We start from the raw sequence: 15492 nt of genomic DNA, 5'->3' as shown, positions 1-15492 counted from the left end.
GAAGGTCACCCACAAACAGGAATGTGTGCAGCTTTAATGAAGTTATATAGCTATATAATCGGAGCACCAGTAGTAGAAAGCTAAGGATGATGGGTAAAACCTGTCAGCTTCTCAGGAGCTCAGCATTGTCTTGAGCGTGATGACAAAGCGCTTCTCATGCTTTTCCAAATGTGGGTTTGAAAAGACTTCATCACGTCTTCAGGTTGGAGATTTATTTTCTGACGGACAGGGGAGCTCGTAATCCTTTAAGTTAAAGCATGGAAATGATCAAAACAAGGTTTCCACCGACAGCATCAACATAATCTCCGTATGACTTGTTGACACAAAGATGCTGTCCCGGCATACACGATAATGTTGAAAATGACTCATCCGTATTTGTACAAACCAAGGAAATAATGATCCCATTGTGACATCGCAGACCGCCTGCTTTACCTCACGTCCACATATCATCCTTAGTATTTCACATCCACGTTTTTTTAATTAGCACGGCAGGAATGAAATCCAGATCTGAGCCCAGATACAAGCACACACGCCACCATAGGGATGCAGAGAGACCTGAGTGGCAGCGTCACACGAGGCGCTGTCTGGCTCTCTCACCTCTCTCACAGTGCCTCCTCTTCCTCACACTCAAAACCATGGGGTTCATCTCCAAACGCAGTCGGGCTTGACGCCGAGGCGCTCATGTCAAAACGGCAACCGACTGACAGCTCCATCGTCGTCGTTCGGCTGGACCTCCATCCTGCCGGCAGGGCTGTAGAAGACTGAGCCTCCTATTGATGCAGCACGCCGTCTAATAATATTGCACCCTGTTGCTACGACAACGCCACACAATGTGTCCGGGAATGCTGTCTGTCGCTGCGCTTCCTTCTCTTTTAGGGAAGGAAAAATCCTCACCTTCTCTATTCCTCCCTTTTAATAAACAGTCATCTCATCCTTCCTCTCCTTTAGAAACATGCTCTCTTTATATTTTCAGTTTTAAAAAATCTTCCTCCTCTCTTTTCTAGCCCTGAAAATGCTGAAATTCTAGTCTCCCTGTTTCTTTATAAATCCTCCTGTTTCACTTCCTTTCCCTCAAAAGCAATCTCTCTTTCCTTTCCCTTTTTCAAAAAATCTTGCATTTCATATCTTTGACTTCTCATTTTGTCAACTTCCTTTCAATTTCCTCTTCCATCTCATCCTTATTTAAATCATTCTCTCCTCATTGTGTCTAAATTGAAAATGTCTTGTCTCCCTCTTGGTTTACATTTAAAATAACTTTTTTTTCCCCTTTTCTGCTCCTCTCTTCCCTGATCCTTTTATAACATATTTCTTCTCTGCTCAGAAAAACACAAGTAAACTATTCCAAATCTTCAGATTTAATTTTCTCCCCAACCTCATATACACCATGCAGTGCAGCAGTTTGGTTTAATGCTCGTAAAATACAACTGAGAGCAGCCTATAAGAAACAGGCAATGCAATTATGCAAATGCACTTCTTCTTTTTAGCAGAGCTGGCCAGCACCACAGACATGTTTGGGATAGTACCATATGTAATTTATCTTATTTAAAAGATTTTTTGATGGGCACACCATTCATATCAATAAGAGTTGACTAAATGTGCACATCAAAGTATAAGGCAATACAATTCAACAGCACCACAAACATCAGCCTCCAAAATGACCAGTTGAATCAACGTCTCTCTAAAAATCATAACTTTTCTCAGTGTAGACTTCTCTGCAGCGCTGTTGTGTTTGCCTGCATCAGCTTTAGCTAACTTGACCTCATAAACTCTTTAAAAAGGGGTAACAACAGCTTCCCTTCCACAAAGTGGAGGTAATTTCATTTATTTACATCTGGCAATAGAACTCACCTAGGAAGGTGTTGGCGATGAACTCTGACACCTGATTCCCTGAGCGGCTCGTCTCTGATAGCTGCGTCAGCTCGCGGTTCAGCATCCTCTTAAACTGTGTGGACATAACAAAGGTAAACATGTTGAAATATTCACAAAGAAAAGGTGCATGTGTAGCACTATAAGGTAGTGATGTTTCAACAAAGTAAACTCAATTGTGATACATTTATAAAACCTAACATATGAGACCATGGTGAAGGTTTTGTGATTCAACAAACTTACACCATAATTCGCCTGTGTTGTTCCCGTCCCCTTCCTCTCTATGAAGAGGGTAATTATGTTGCAAGGGATTTCACAAATCAGCTTTAAAAACTCGATTCTTCAGACAATGTATGAACGGTGCATGTTATGTTTCCTATGTTGTCATCACTTTACTTTTACTGAATATTTCCTGTGTTGCTTTCCTGTGTGTCTTCACCTTGTGACTCTATGTGTGAGTCATAGCGGCAACATGGGCTTCTTCATATGGTGAACTACCAAAGAGCCAGTTTTGAGTACTTTTCCAGTTGTTTATAGTTCTGTCTGTCTGTCTGTCTGTCCGTAGACAGATTCTATCACCACGATATCCTCCCCCCACTTCACGTCTGGCCCGATGTGGCATCTTTGCTGTTTTATTGTACACGGTTAAAAATGCTCTGCATATAAATATATTTTTAAGTTGAACGTAACTTAGCTTAAATTAAAACATTATTAGTAAGTAATGTATTTACAGTACATTAATGTTATATGGTTGGTTGATTAAATGTATGCTCCATCATATTTGCTGTGGTTTGAAAGTTAAACTACAACATGTGGGGGAACTCCAGCATTGCAGCACATTTAGACTGATGCTTACAGAACTATTTTATCTCATTTATTTCTATGTCTACATAGCCTACAGTGCAAATTGACCCTTTTATTAATAACATAAGTTAAGGAATCTGCACTGTGGTTGTAAAAAATCATTGGTGAAAGTTTTTCAAACACCAAAGTGTTTAGTGTTTCCCCTGACATTATCGCAGCGGTGGCTTCCACACTGATTATGTAACAGCTTTGGCACGTGGTGACCGAGGGGGGGGGGGGGGGGTCTAGGTGTGAGAGTGCTGCAATGGCTGCTATATGACATACCTATGGGCACAAACAAAAACATACATACTGACATACATCATAATCCTGACGCTTTAACCAAAATGTGCCTGTTTATCATCCGCTTTACTTCTCCTGTAGCTTCTCAACACAACTGCTCCCTCTATCATGCTTTTTTTCCACAGGTTTTCTGCACACACACACACACACACACACACACACACACACACACACACACACACACACACACACACACACACACACACACACACACACACACACACACTATCTCAAATGTTTGATGTTTACAACAAACATGCAGCACATTGCATATTGCAACACTGCTTTAAATTATTTTACATTTCTCAAAATCATGTCAGCTACTCCCTCCAACATAGTCTTCTGCCTTTGTTTCCATTATTTCTGTTTCTCATACACACTCACAATCACCCACATCCATAGACACACACACACACACACACACAATCACCCACACACACACACACACACACGCACACACAAAACAATCACCCGCATGCATAGACACACACACACAATCTCAACATTCAGCCAGTTTGCAGAACCGTTCCTAAGTCAGATCTGTCGGGCTCGCTCACTCAGCATTCAGCCCCCCTGCAGAGTCTGCACAGCCGATAGATCCGATGTAAACAAGACGAGCCAGCAGCACTCCCATGTCTCACCTGTCTGAGTCTCCAGCACAGACAAACGCAGAGAGCCGATGCAGGCATGTCAATCCACTCATGTTGATGTTAGACGAGAGCTAAAAAATCCCAAAAACGATGAGCAGACAAGTTTGCTTGCTTACTGACAAGCTGCTCACTCAGTTCTGCTCCACACTCAGCAGGAATGGTTTGAACAAGAAGAGAAGAAGCCTGTTTGGAAATGTAAAAAGTTCCCACAGTCACATGTCCTTTCCTGGAGGTATCGGAGAGGGAGGGTGGGGTGGGGGGAGGTGGGGGATGTGGTCTAGCTTCGGGGAGAAAGGGTGTGGACTGCAGTCGTTCATCCAACTACTGTCACACACTGTAATTTAGAAACATAGAGCGGGAGAGGTTTGTGTGCTGTCATGATAAAGGGAAGCTGATAAAGGGAAGCTCAGAATTAAATTGTTATTAATTGGAAACTCTTTTTGATATGAAAAGCTTTGCTTACATACACCTGTTCACTGACCCATTCTGAAAGAGTCTTGATGAAGACAAGGCAAATGTCCTCTCACCTTATTGGACGCCATCTCGCCGACTGAGTGCCTCGTCTGCAGCGTTTCCAATTGGTCCAGACACCAGTCCAGCTCCTCTAATGTCTCCACCGCCAGCTTCTGATAGGGCTCCTCTGAAAGGTCAGAGGTGACACATATAATTGTTACAGGTCAGCTGTGAAAACATCCACATGTTGAACTTTGTCAAGCGATCCAGGGGTGTGGTGAAGTTCTTATGAACAACTGTTTCCTCTGAGAACCACCTGAGAAATCATTGAGAAAAATTGGCCAGCGCGTTGCTTTGCACCTGCAATGGTTCAGTCATTTAAATAAACAGCATAAACCCATTAAGATCACAATGTTTAACATGTCTGGTATGTTTATTAATATAGTAAAGTATCTTCATAAAAAAAAAAGAACGAACTGAAATGGTTCACAGTTGTACATGATAAATCTCAGGGTTATTAACACTGACCTGTCAGACATGGCTTACACATGGGCGGCTGGTTGCTGCTTGACGGACGCCTGGAACAAGTAAACAGTTGAGGTGTTAGTAAAACGAGAATATAAAAAGCAGTCAGTCATTCAGTCCGTTTTCCTAGGTCTTACTTGTTTGCTACACGATCTTGCAGATGTGTCAGAACACCAAAGTTAGTTCTCACTGTTCGTAGACTGGCAAGAACCTAACGAGGAAAAAAGAGAGGATTCAGTTTTCGAGCTGTATGAATGGGTTTAGATGGAGACACCTGAGAGCTGTCCCCTTAATATCAGGAGTACAAACAGTAGTACAGTTTAATGGACTTATAAATTAATCAGATGAATAAAATTTCATATAAATAGTTTTATAAATCCATTTAATTTACAAATGAATTATATTTTGGTGCTTTGTTTTACTGTCCCTAATGCTAAACCAAACTTTCGACACTTGACCACTGGGGTTGGATTGTGTATTTTGTTTTGACTTGTCAAATTTGAGGACATTGCCCAGTACATTTAGGAAATTTCTGCTCATACAAAACCAGCAATACAGACTTCTACTAACCTGTGCAAATGGAGTCACAATCATGTCTTCTCCATGCCTGTGAAAACCACAGACAAACATAAAACAGACATCCAGTGAAAAAGCAGTGTGTGAAGCCATGTGATACAAAAATAACTTTAAAATACAAACACACAAACAATGACAACAAACACGTCTGTTTGTTGTCATCATCTTAATGTGAGGAATGTAAAGGAAGAGTGAAGAGTACAGTGGGTTACGACCCTAGGTTGGTCTCAGATATCACACTGGACATAAGGAGGGGAGATTGTTTTAGTTATACAAATATTTCTTAGAGGCAAAATGTGCAGCTCACAGTTAACCCTCAGAACCAAAGAACCACTGCTGTATAGAAGTTCAAATAAGACAATATAAGACAAAGAGACAAAACACTAGTAACTGGCAAAGGAACATTAATCAATACTGCATAAGTGACATTTTTAGAATAAAGTCAAATGACAGAAATTACAAATCGTAGCTCATTGTTTTGGTTCTGTGGTTTTGAATCAAGCTTGCCGTGTAAAACTGGCAGTCTTTTCAGCAAACAAGCTCAGACAAGTTGAGTGTCTGCTACCTGTCCAACAAGAAGAGGCAAGACGAAGACAACTTAATCCAAGTGATTGGTCACATTCTACTGCAGCATTTATAGTATTTGTCTCAAGAGTCGGTGGAGCTAAAAGGCTGGTGAATATTGATATTGGCGACATTGGGAGGCTAGACACACTAATTTTGCCTTGTGTCCACTGGATGTGTCAGTAGACAAACATTTGCTAATAAGTTAGCATAGACAACTAAATAACCAAATGTCTGGCCTGTATTCCTATGAGGCTCAAAATCACTTAATGCAGATTGGTTCCTGTTCTTACAAAAGTTTGCCTCCAAGATATATATTTGTACGACAAGGTGAGGAGTTATTCGTGCATGGGGTGCTGCGAAAGCCAACTTTTGGAGAGGTAGAACTTTCTGGAAGCTTTAGGGTCTCAACATGTACCTTAAAACCATTCAGACTTTAGGGTAAATCCATGCTGCCAGTGAAAAGTACAGCGTCAGAGTCAGCCTGTCCAGCAAACATTTTGACATTGAATAACTGTAGATTTGGTTTTTTTTCCACTTTGTTAAATGAATTATCAAAAAGCTTTATTTTGAAATTACCAAATGCTTTTAATTGTGATACCAGATCACCATCTGTCAAATGCTTGCAAGGAAGGTTAAAAATACTTTGCAGGGGTGATCACTTTGGAGTTGAGCATCCATCATATGTCTCAGAAAGAGAAAGGTCACGTGTAAGGGGGGTGGGGCTGTGGAGGGGTGGAGGCGTAGGTGGTAGTAGGTTGGACTCATGACAACATGGCAAAGCCCAAAGGGATGGACAGACACATCACAGCAGTCGTTACACTATGTCTCACCGAGGCAGCCAATTGATTTCCCAATGCTTCAATCCCTCCTCCCTTCAAAACAAAGCAGCGACAGCTATTGGTGGTCGAGGCCCCATTTACACTCTGGCTTCAAAAAGACTGCTAGCTGCACAGAGAAATCTTTAGCTGTATAAACAGGCAGAAACTGGAAGAAAAACTACTTCTGAGTTTTGGCTTTAGTTGTACGTACCAAACATGAGCTCTGATACCAAAAGCCTCTTTAAAGCCAGATGCCAACAATGCACTTTTTAGGGTGTAAATAGGACAGGAATAAATATTAACAATAATTTCCAGTGTTTCTACAGCAATTCATAACAGAAGTGATCCGATCCATGTGACCTGATGCTACATATTGTAAAATGTACCTATAAATGAAGTGCGTGAAATGCAAAATCAGTGCCTTTCCCTAATAAAAGAGTCACACTTTAGAGCTTCATTTATCTGTTGAATTTTTTTAAATATGTTTAAGTAAGTTTGTACATGTATTCCATTTTGGTATTAAAAAAAAACTGTGACATAAATAGTTTATTATTAACCTAAAATGTTCACTGTGGAGGAACACTTCTACTGAGTGACTTGGGAAACACAGAGATTAAGTAATGTGTTGGAATCCAGGACCAGTACCTCTGGACCATTATAAAAAATATAGTAAATAACAATAATAATAGGCTCTTTCAAGCCTTCCATCATCTGCTGTTATCAGAAAGTTTGTAGCCGTTTCTTCTAGAAGAACAGCAGTCACTTCATTTTTGGCGCTGTGAAGCAAAAATATATTTCCCTCCAAATCAGCAAACCCAGACTGGTAATTGAACATGAAGTGGAGGATAAAGGCTGGTTGGTTTATTGACGTTAAAATGACACAGAAAGTACATTTTAAATACTCACAGGTCGCTGGCAGTGGACGAGTTGCGGGACATGTTTTTGGGTGAAAGGTCGAAGTCTGAGTCGGAGCGGTAGAGAAAGGACTCGCGCCGTTGGCTGTGGGGAAAGTTGGCTTGAAGTACCAGACCAGAACTCGGGCTCGTCTGGGAGTCCAGTGGACTGCGACCCACCGACAGGCCATTCTCCACATCAAAACTACAGAGAGGGAGACAGGAGAAACACGTAAATACTATTGTTACTGTTTCTGTAGTTTCCACCTGCTAGTTAGCCCAGACTGCTATGATTTTTCAGTTCATTATTCCTTTAATTGAATGACTAATGCTACTATTATAATAACTACTACTTCTGCTACTGTTACTATTTCTATTGCTACTTTTACTGCTGATGCTTTTAAGTTACATTTGCATACCTCAATATCATAAGAGAAGTGCATAACAAAAGCAGTTATCAAGTTCATAAAGAAATTAACAAAATCAATATAAAAAAAGAGTAATGAGTAGAAGATTAAAACATACAATGCAACTCTCAGATCTCTTCAGTTACCATTGCTGCTGCCTTCTGTTAATATGTTTTATTATTTTCTGTTTCATTCACCCAAAGTACCTACAGTACAAACACTAGATCACAGCACTCAATAGATATTATTTGTTTAACTCTCAGATCCAAACCATGGATACCTTAAGAATCTGATCATAATATAAAACTGCTTTTTCAGCTGCTGACGACACATGGAAGTACAGCATGCAAAGTGCTGCATGTCCAAATATCAAATGTTTTTCAAATACAGCTGCATGTTTCTTAGTCAGTTGAAATTGTAAAGTAACACAAGAACAGGATGTGTGTAAATATTCATGTGGCAGTATGAAAAATCATCTTAATTACAAGCACAAAACACTTTGGTTTGAAAAGGATAAAAAGGTTAGTTTCAAAATGTCTACCCTGACTGTGGAAGTCTTTATAAACTGGTGGTGACCTTGTAATTATTCTTTTATTTCCACAATCGAACACACTCTCACACACACACACATCTTTGCCCCTGCTCTCTCTGTATGACGTCAACGCTGACTTCATGCGTGGTGCGTCAACCCTTCGCAGCCTCCGCAATGAAAGGCACCCCGGTAACTGAACAAAGTGCTTAACGTCTACAGGTATAATTTTCAAAATTGTATTTTATTGGAATGATCAAAATGAAATTGTATTAAAAAAAAAAAAAAAAAAAAAAGTCTGCTTTTTTTTTGCCAGCTGGATTCAGTCAGAATGTATTTAAAAGGCACCACAGCTCGATTCTGACCTGTTTTAATCCCTTTGAATCCTTCCAATCAAGAGGGATTCAGCCTGCAGGGCCTGAAGACGGTTTGGTATCGAAAACATTCACCCAGTGGATTCCTTTTTTACCCCAAATTTCCCTTCCAAATTGAAACTGTAATGGAGAATTAAAGCTTATTAACATGGAAAGTTCCTTTTTTGAATTTTTTCAGCTTCACCATGGTCTAGATTTCCTCAATGGACCTGTGCCTTGCTCGAGGACACACAGACTCGACGACTGCACTCTCATTTTAAAAGAATGAAACGAGCGACCACTTGGTTACAACTATTCACTTCTTCTATGACCTGAATTCTACTGCAAAACATTATTGGATTATGAAAAAAAATGATGTATCGTGATTCGATTTTTAAGCACCATTATGTTGATACTTGAGTGGTATTTTTAAGGTATTTTTATGTATTTTGTATCAGTTAGATCAATTGGTATCTGTTATAATCACCCCCTCCTCCTCCTTGGTCATAACAATAGAAACAGAGCACCAAAAGAGCACTGGAAGGTTGGTTTTGTTTCTATTTTTAGCTCAGCCTGCCTCCAGCGCTCCAGCAATAGCAGTGCCTGATAAATGAAAGACGCCTATTATGCAATCGATGCTGAATGAGAGACATAATGAACAGAATCAGAGTGACACAGACACAGAGGAGGACGAGGTGGTGGTGGTGGTGGTGGTGGTGGGGGGAGATCAAGAAGGCTGTATCCAGCACGGTGATGTGGCTCAGCATCCCACACCTGATTGGTGTGACATGGCAGAGGGGAGGGGGAGGGCTGCAGCAGGGCTTACCTCAATGATAGCACCCCCACCCCCACCACTCCACTACACCCTCACCCAACCCCAGCTACACCCTCACCCTCCCCCTGGCTCAGTGTAGTCGGCCGTGACGAGGCTCCATCAGAGGAGACCAGTGACGTCAGAAGCTATAAATAGATCGAAAGAGGGGAATGGGAGAGTTGTGACGGAGCTTACGTAGGTACCCCCCCACCCCACACACACGCAGGGTGCAGATGATTTCTCCCCTCCTCATGAATATATACATGAAGGATTTTCTATTTCATTTTAATTGGTTGAGTGCCTCTATATGACTCCAAGTAGAAATACAAGATCATATATCTTATATATCTTATTTCTACTCAGCAGGTAGGATGTGGGAGTATCACTTCTCAAGGACACGTTGACAGTGTACATGACCGCTCCTACGGTTGAACATGGTCAAATGTATACGAAGATGACTGGACAACAGATTTCTTAACACAAAATATGATGAAGTAATTAATGCAAACGCGACGACACTGAGAAAGGCAGTTTGAATAATTACATATTGCAGAAGACTTACAGTGATTTTGTATGTTTTTGATAGCATTTCATTTTCACAGATACATTTTCATCATTGAGCTCAGCAGCAGCTGGAGGTTCATCTGAGCTCACTGCTGATCAATGGCATTCATTCCCATTCAAAAGTAGCAGAAGCCAACAGGTTTCTGATAGGGAGACAGCCCCCACTACTGAGGAAAACGTGGTACTGCAACGTCCCATAAACAAGGCTCTGCTCAAATCTTTATTGTGTTAATTTGAGCTCTTTTTTTAATCATTCCTAATAGTATTTTGTTGGTAGTTTTCATGCAGAACAGTAGGGCTAAAAACCATCTGGTGCAATAAATATGTAAAATAAGTTGGAACATACATTCCATTATTTTTCTGTAACGTAATGCAATTGTACCAAGCATTTGTTTCTTTCCATCACAAATAATATTGAGTAGTATCGAACAGACAATAGATGACAATGATATGGCTCCCTGAGAGCATATCAAATGTCTGCCGCAGGAAGGATAAATAATGTCAGTTGTAGAACAAATGTAAAGGATATCAAGCCAACAGGGAGAAAGGACAAAAGTTGGGCAAATAAGTATTAAAATTATTCTTTACAATTTAAAATATAAAGCTGTGGAGCACTTCTCAGGTACCACCTCTGCAATGCATACTACTTGTTATACCATCGGTACTACAAATTGCTAAGACAGGCATTCCCCCTTTAAACAGACGGACAGGCAGACAAACGTACAGACGGACAGGCAGCCTGGCGTCTTTTGCAGTTGCAGCACACATAACAAGTTGACCTTGCTCTGTCTCCTGCCTCCAGCATTGTTTTCCATTTCTCTGACGTAAATGAAGGCTCCCTTTTCTCTCTTTAACTCTGTTTTACTAAACTTTTCTCACACACACACACACAGGACACACACACACACACACACACACACACACACACACACACACACACACACACACACACACACACACACACACACACACACACACACACACACACACACACACACACACACACACACACACACACACACACAGCCCTCTACACCCACATCCGAACTTCTGCTTTGTTCCCAGGATGTTTAGTTTGCACCTCGTCGGCATATTGAAGAGGAGGGCTCTAATTGAACCCAAACGAAAAAGACTGCATAGTTTAAAAGTGGTAATCAACAAAATGTCCATTTTTTTATCAAGCAGAATAAGTGTTTGCTCATTTGCCTTTGCTGAAAGCTGAGTGATGCTTTAAATTACTTGATTAATCAATATGTCAACCAACAGAAAATGTATCAATTACTTAATTTTCAACTATTTTGATAATTGATTAATCGTTTTACGTCAATCAAGAGTGCCACACATTCCCTATTTGTCCTCCTCAGTTGTGAGGATTTGTTGCTCGACTTTATTTTATGTTGTAGTAAACTAAATATATTTGGGTTTGTGCTTTTGGTCAGACAAAACAAACTGTTTCAAGAGACACCTTGGACTTTTCATTATTTCTTTTTTTATGGACTAAAATATTATCTGATTAGTCGAAAAAATAATTAGTTGCAACCTTCCTTTTAGAGTTAGTGATGAGATGATTGTTTTAATTTGGGATCAAATCTGTTTTACTTACACTATGATATAAAATAAATATAAGGGATTAACAGTCATACCGCAGTGAACTGTTACAGCTTTGTTAAAGCCACGGCGGACTTTATGTCATCCTTATGAAGGTTTTTCTCAAGGTTAGCCTCTGTAGCTGCACAAAAAAACTTAAAACCTTAGAATAGGAAACGCAAAGTACGGTCAGTTCCAGTTATTGTCCGTGCAGCCACGGTTGTGATGTACTCATGGGAACCAGGGCCGAGGGATTTAAGCAACTTTCTGTTGTGAGTGATACAGAAAACAAGCATCGAGGCCAGATGTTATCTGATGAGGAGATGACACAGATCTAGGGTTAAAGGTCAATCCACACACATGCTCCCTCCTGTTTTCTTTCCTTGTAGCGTGGGAATTGGCTGAGAGGGCTAAAGCATCACACCAGGAAGGAGGCAAGAGGTGAGCAAAAAAACAGACTAGGGAAAACTTCATGTGATTTGCATGCATGCCTATGAGTGTGTGTTGTGTGTGTGTGCGTATTTGTAAGAGGGTTCAGGGAGTAAAGAGGGTTTGTTTGTTTGCTTTACACCTCAAACCTATTGTACATTTGATCTGAAAGCAGAAGAAAAACACTGTGCTTCCCTCTCATCCAGCCCCTGACAAACAGATCCTTCCTCCTTTAAAGCACCACTGTGGTGGTGCTTTAATGGGTTAATGCCAACTTGGTTACAGCCATAACTACAGTCTAGTGTCTAAGCTATCTGTTTCGGAGTTAATCACAATTGAAGGAGCAGTATCTACCCCCTTATCTACCTTGTTCTGATAACATAAATGCTTATCCTAAAATATATCCTATTAAATCATTAGTTAATAGTTAAGACGCAGACCATGAACGTTAAGCTGAGCAATATTGTCAATTTCTTCTATCACGATATAGGCCATCCTGATAACAATATATATCATGATATAGCATGTTTTTTGAAGTTCAATAAATAAATAGTTTATACGAAATAGCCACATGGTCAAAACTATTTTTGTATACTCCTGAGTGAATTAAATACTTGACAGAATGTTCTCCCATTATTTAAAACTTTAGTGCAAAATGAACATAATAGTTTCAAGTTAACTTATTGAGAAAATAAATATATATATTTCCAGCTATACCCCGACTAGGTTTATGTGCATGAAAACGATATAATTAATCAGTTTGAGGCAACAGCAAAATACAGTTAAAAGTGTGCAGAACTTTTCCTATGAATGATGAAAAGTCTGTCACTTGCACCATGTTGTATTCAAGAAAAGTGAACATTTCAGATCCAACAAAGATCATAGAGATCACAAAATGTTACTCTTCTTTTTAGAAAACTACTTTCATGGTTGTATACAATAATATTGGATTGAAGCTGAGTGCCACACCTCCATAAAGAGCCAGTTGCTCTTTCCATCCACCTGACCAGCCACTGTGGATAGCTGTCCAAACAGAGCAAACACTCTGTGTCCAACATCAACATCTGATCTCAGAGCAGCTCATGTCTCTCTAAATATAGCCAAGGGGAGGAGAAGGTTGCACCGAGTCAAGCCAGCTGCTGTGTTATTATTTTTCTGCGTGACCTTTGACCTACAGGCAGAGGAAGGACTCTTAAAAATGGTGGGAGGCTGTACGTTACAGGCCTTGATCCATATCCTTGGGAGTCTGGAGGTTTGCCAGAGCTGGCAGCGATTCGCTGTTTGGTCAAAAATACATCTGCAGGGCAGTTGTTTGCTGTCTCGTGTGATTGAACTGTGGTGCTGCTGTTAAAGAAAAGTCTGCTTATGAACAAAACTCACAAAAACAATGATGAATTTCAGCAGACTGGCCCTTTAAATATGAATGTGACTGGGGTTGTGCTCAAGTGCTTAAATTTCTGGAGTGCTGGGTGCCTCAAAGGTTGATTCACTCCTCCGGACGGGTATTGATCGTGGAGTCTATGTGCAGTGATTAGCTCTGTCCGTCCAGCCGGGGAAAAATCCATACAGTGGCTGATCAGCATTAACATGATTAGAAACTGGTTAGTAGGGTAACACACTGGGACAGAACCACACAAACACACACACACACATGCACCAACACACACACACCGACACACACACACACACACACACACACACACACACACACACACACACACACACACACACACACACACACACACACACACACACACACACACACACAGGCAGTGTGTGATTATAGCCCCAGCAGTAGAGATCTAGATTTGGCTCCAGAATCGATCTGAAAATCAAACAACCTTACATCACATTGGTGCGCAACTGGACAGGCTGGTTCAGGGCACGAACACACACACACACACACACGCACACACACACACACACACACACACACACACACACACACACACACACACACACACACACACACACACACAGTCTGTCTTTGCCCAGCAACGGAGCCCGAGTGCTCCTCTAATCATGTTCATACTGCACTAATTGGCGTCTTTCGGTATACAGCGATTGAGCCCGGCGGTGAGGCGGGAGTGTGCCACTTCCTCCACTAATTAGCCGAGGGGCAAACCGGGAGCGGCCAATCACATCGCTGATCAGCGGGGCACGGAAAGATGGAGACAACGGGATAGTGTGTTTTCGCCTTAGTTGTTTGTAGGTGCTGACGCCATGTAAAGTTTATTTCTTATTATCATTAACAATAGTAAGCAAGATTCTAACTAGATAAGATAAGATAATCCTTTATTAGTCCCGCAGCGGGGAAATTTGCAATTTCTGAATTGAATAAAAGATCCACTTTGTAAGGTCAGTCCCCTGACACTGACCTTACAAAGCGGATCAGGTATCGTCCTTGACATTACAGACTAATATTACATACATTACGTGTCTGAATGTGATTACAAATTTTAATAAAAATAGCATTCCCTGTCTTATGTTACTTTGAAACTAGCCCAATGAGTTCCAGTGAGGTAACAAATTAGCACTGGTATCGGATCAGTACTTGGTACTGGAAGAGAAAAAGTTCAATGGATGCATTCCTATATTTAAGATGTATCATTAATCATGCATACAACATGTTTATTTTTTAAGCATGAATAACGTCACATGAGCTTTATAAATACACACAACACTAGATAAAAATCTAATCTGGTATTCATAGCAATAATACGTGCAATAGTCATTTATTTTGTCAAATCTCATCTACTTAGACATACTGCAAGAACCAGAGCTTCAACATGACCGGAGTCAATGTTCATGTATCATGTAGCATAAACTGATGACAGCATCTTTGAAGCACTCACATACACACACGCCATCGTTTCATATCACTGCAGTCTTTGTAATCTCTATAACAAAAAAAGATGTGGAAAGTCTCCTTCAACACCCAGACGTTTCCCTACCTGGCATCCTGCTGTGAAGGCAAAGCCTTGAAGTCTACGTAGGTGACCAAGTTCACCTGTGAGAAACGGAGCTGAAGCAGTCTGCATGTGGATGCCTTATTTCCTCATTCGTTTGGATAACGTAAAAGTCAATCAACTACACTATGGTCTAATCCTGCAAAAAAAAAAAAATTGTATCTGTCCCTGAGTTGATCATCATTCCCCTAGTCACAGAGACGTCAGGATAACACTCAGTCCTCTATTCTACCAGTGATATTCTACACAAGAACACACACAGTCACACAAACACAGTCACACTTGTCTGCTGACGTCAGTTGTGGGTTCATGACTGTCACTGCAATGTCGATCGACCAGCTCTCAG

General features: G+C 40.7%; 1 protein-coding gene across 1 annotated transcript in view; it reads right to left on the bottom strand.

Annotated features, from left to right (window-relative positions):
• Positions 1-15492, bottom strand: part of LOC129094705 (cAMP-specific 3',5'-cyclic phosphodiesterase 4D-like) — a 71952-nt gene that overhangs the window by 6503 nt on the left and 49957 nt on the right. Inside the window, exons 3-8 of the mRNA XM_054602965.1 lie at positions 7508-7699; positions 5211-5247; positions 4778-4851; positions 4644-4693; positions 4190-4302; positions 1849-1942 (exon numbers count right to left, since the gene is read on the bottom strand). Coding sequence (XP_054458940.1) covers positions 1849-1942; positions 4190-4302; positions 4644-4693; positions 4778-4851; positions 5211-5247; positions 7508-7699 — 560 coding nt within the window. The remainder of the gene's footprint in view (positions 1-1848; positions 1943-4189; positions 4303-4643; positions 4694-4777; positions 4852-5210; positions 5248-7507; positions 7700-15492) is intronic.

This window comes from Anoplopoma fimbria, chromosome 8 (genome assembly GCF_027596085.1).
Source record: "Anoplopoma fimbria isolate UVic2021 breed Golden Eagle Sablefish chromosome 8, Afim_UVic_2022, whole genome shotgun sequence".
NCBI lineage: Eukaryota > Metazoa > Chordata > Actinopteri > Perciformes > Anoplopomatidae > Anoplopoma > Anoplopoma fimbria.
This window is presented reverse-complemented; position numbering and strand designations above follow the sequence as displayed.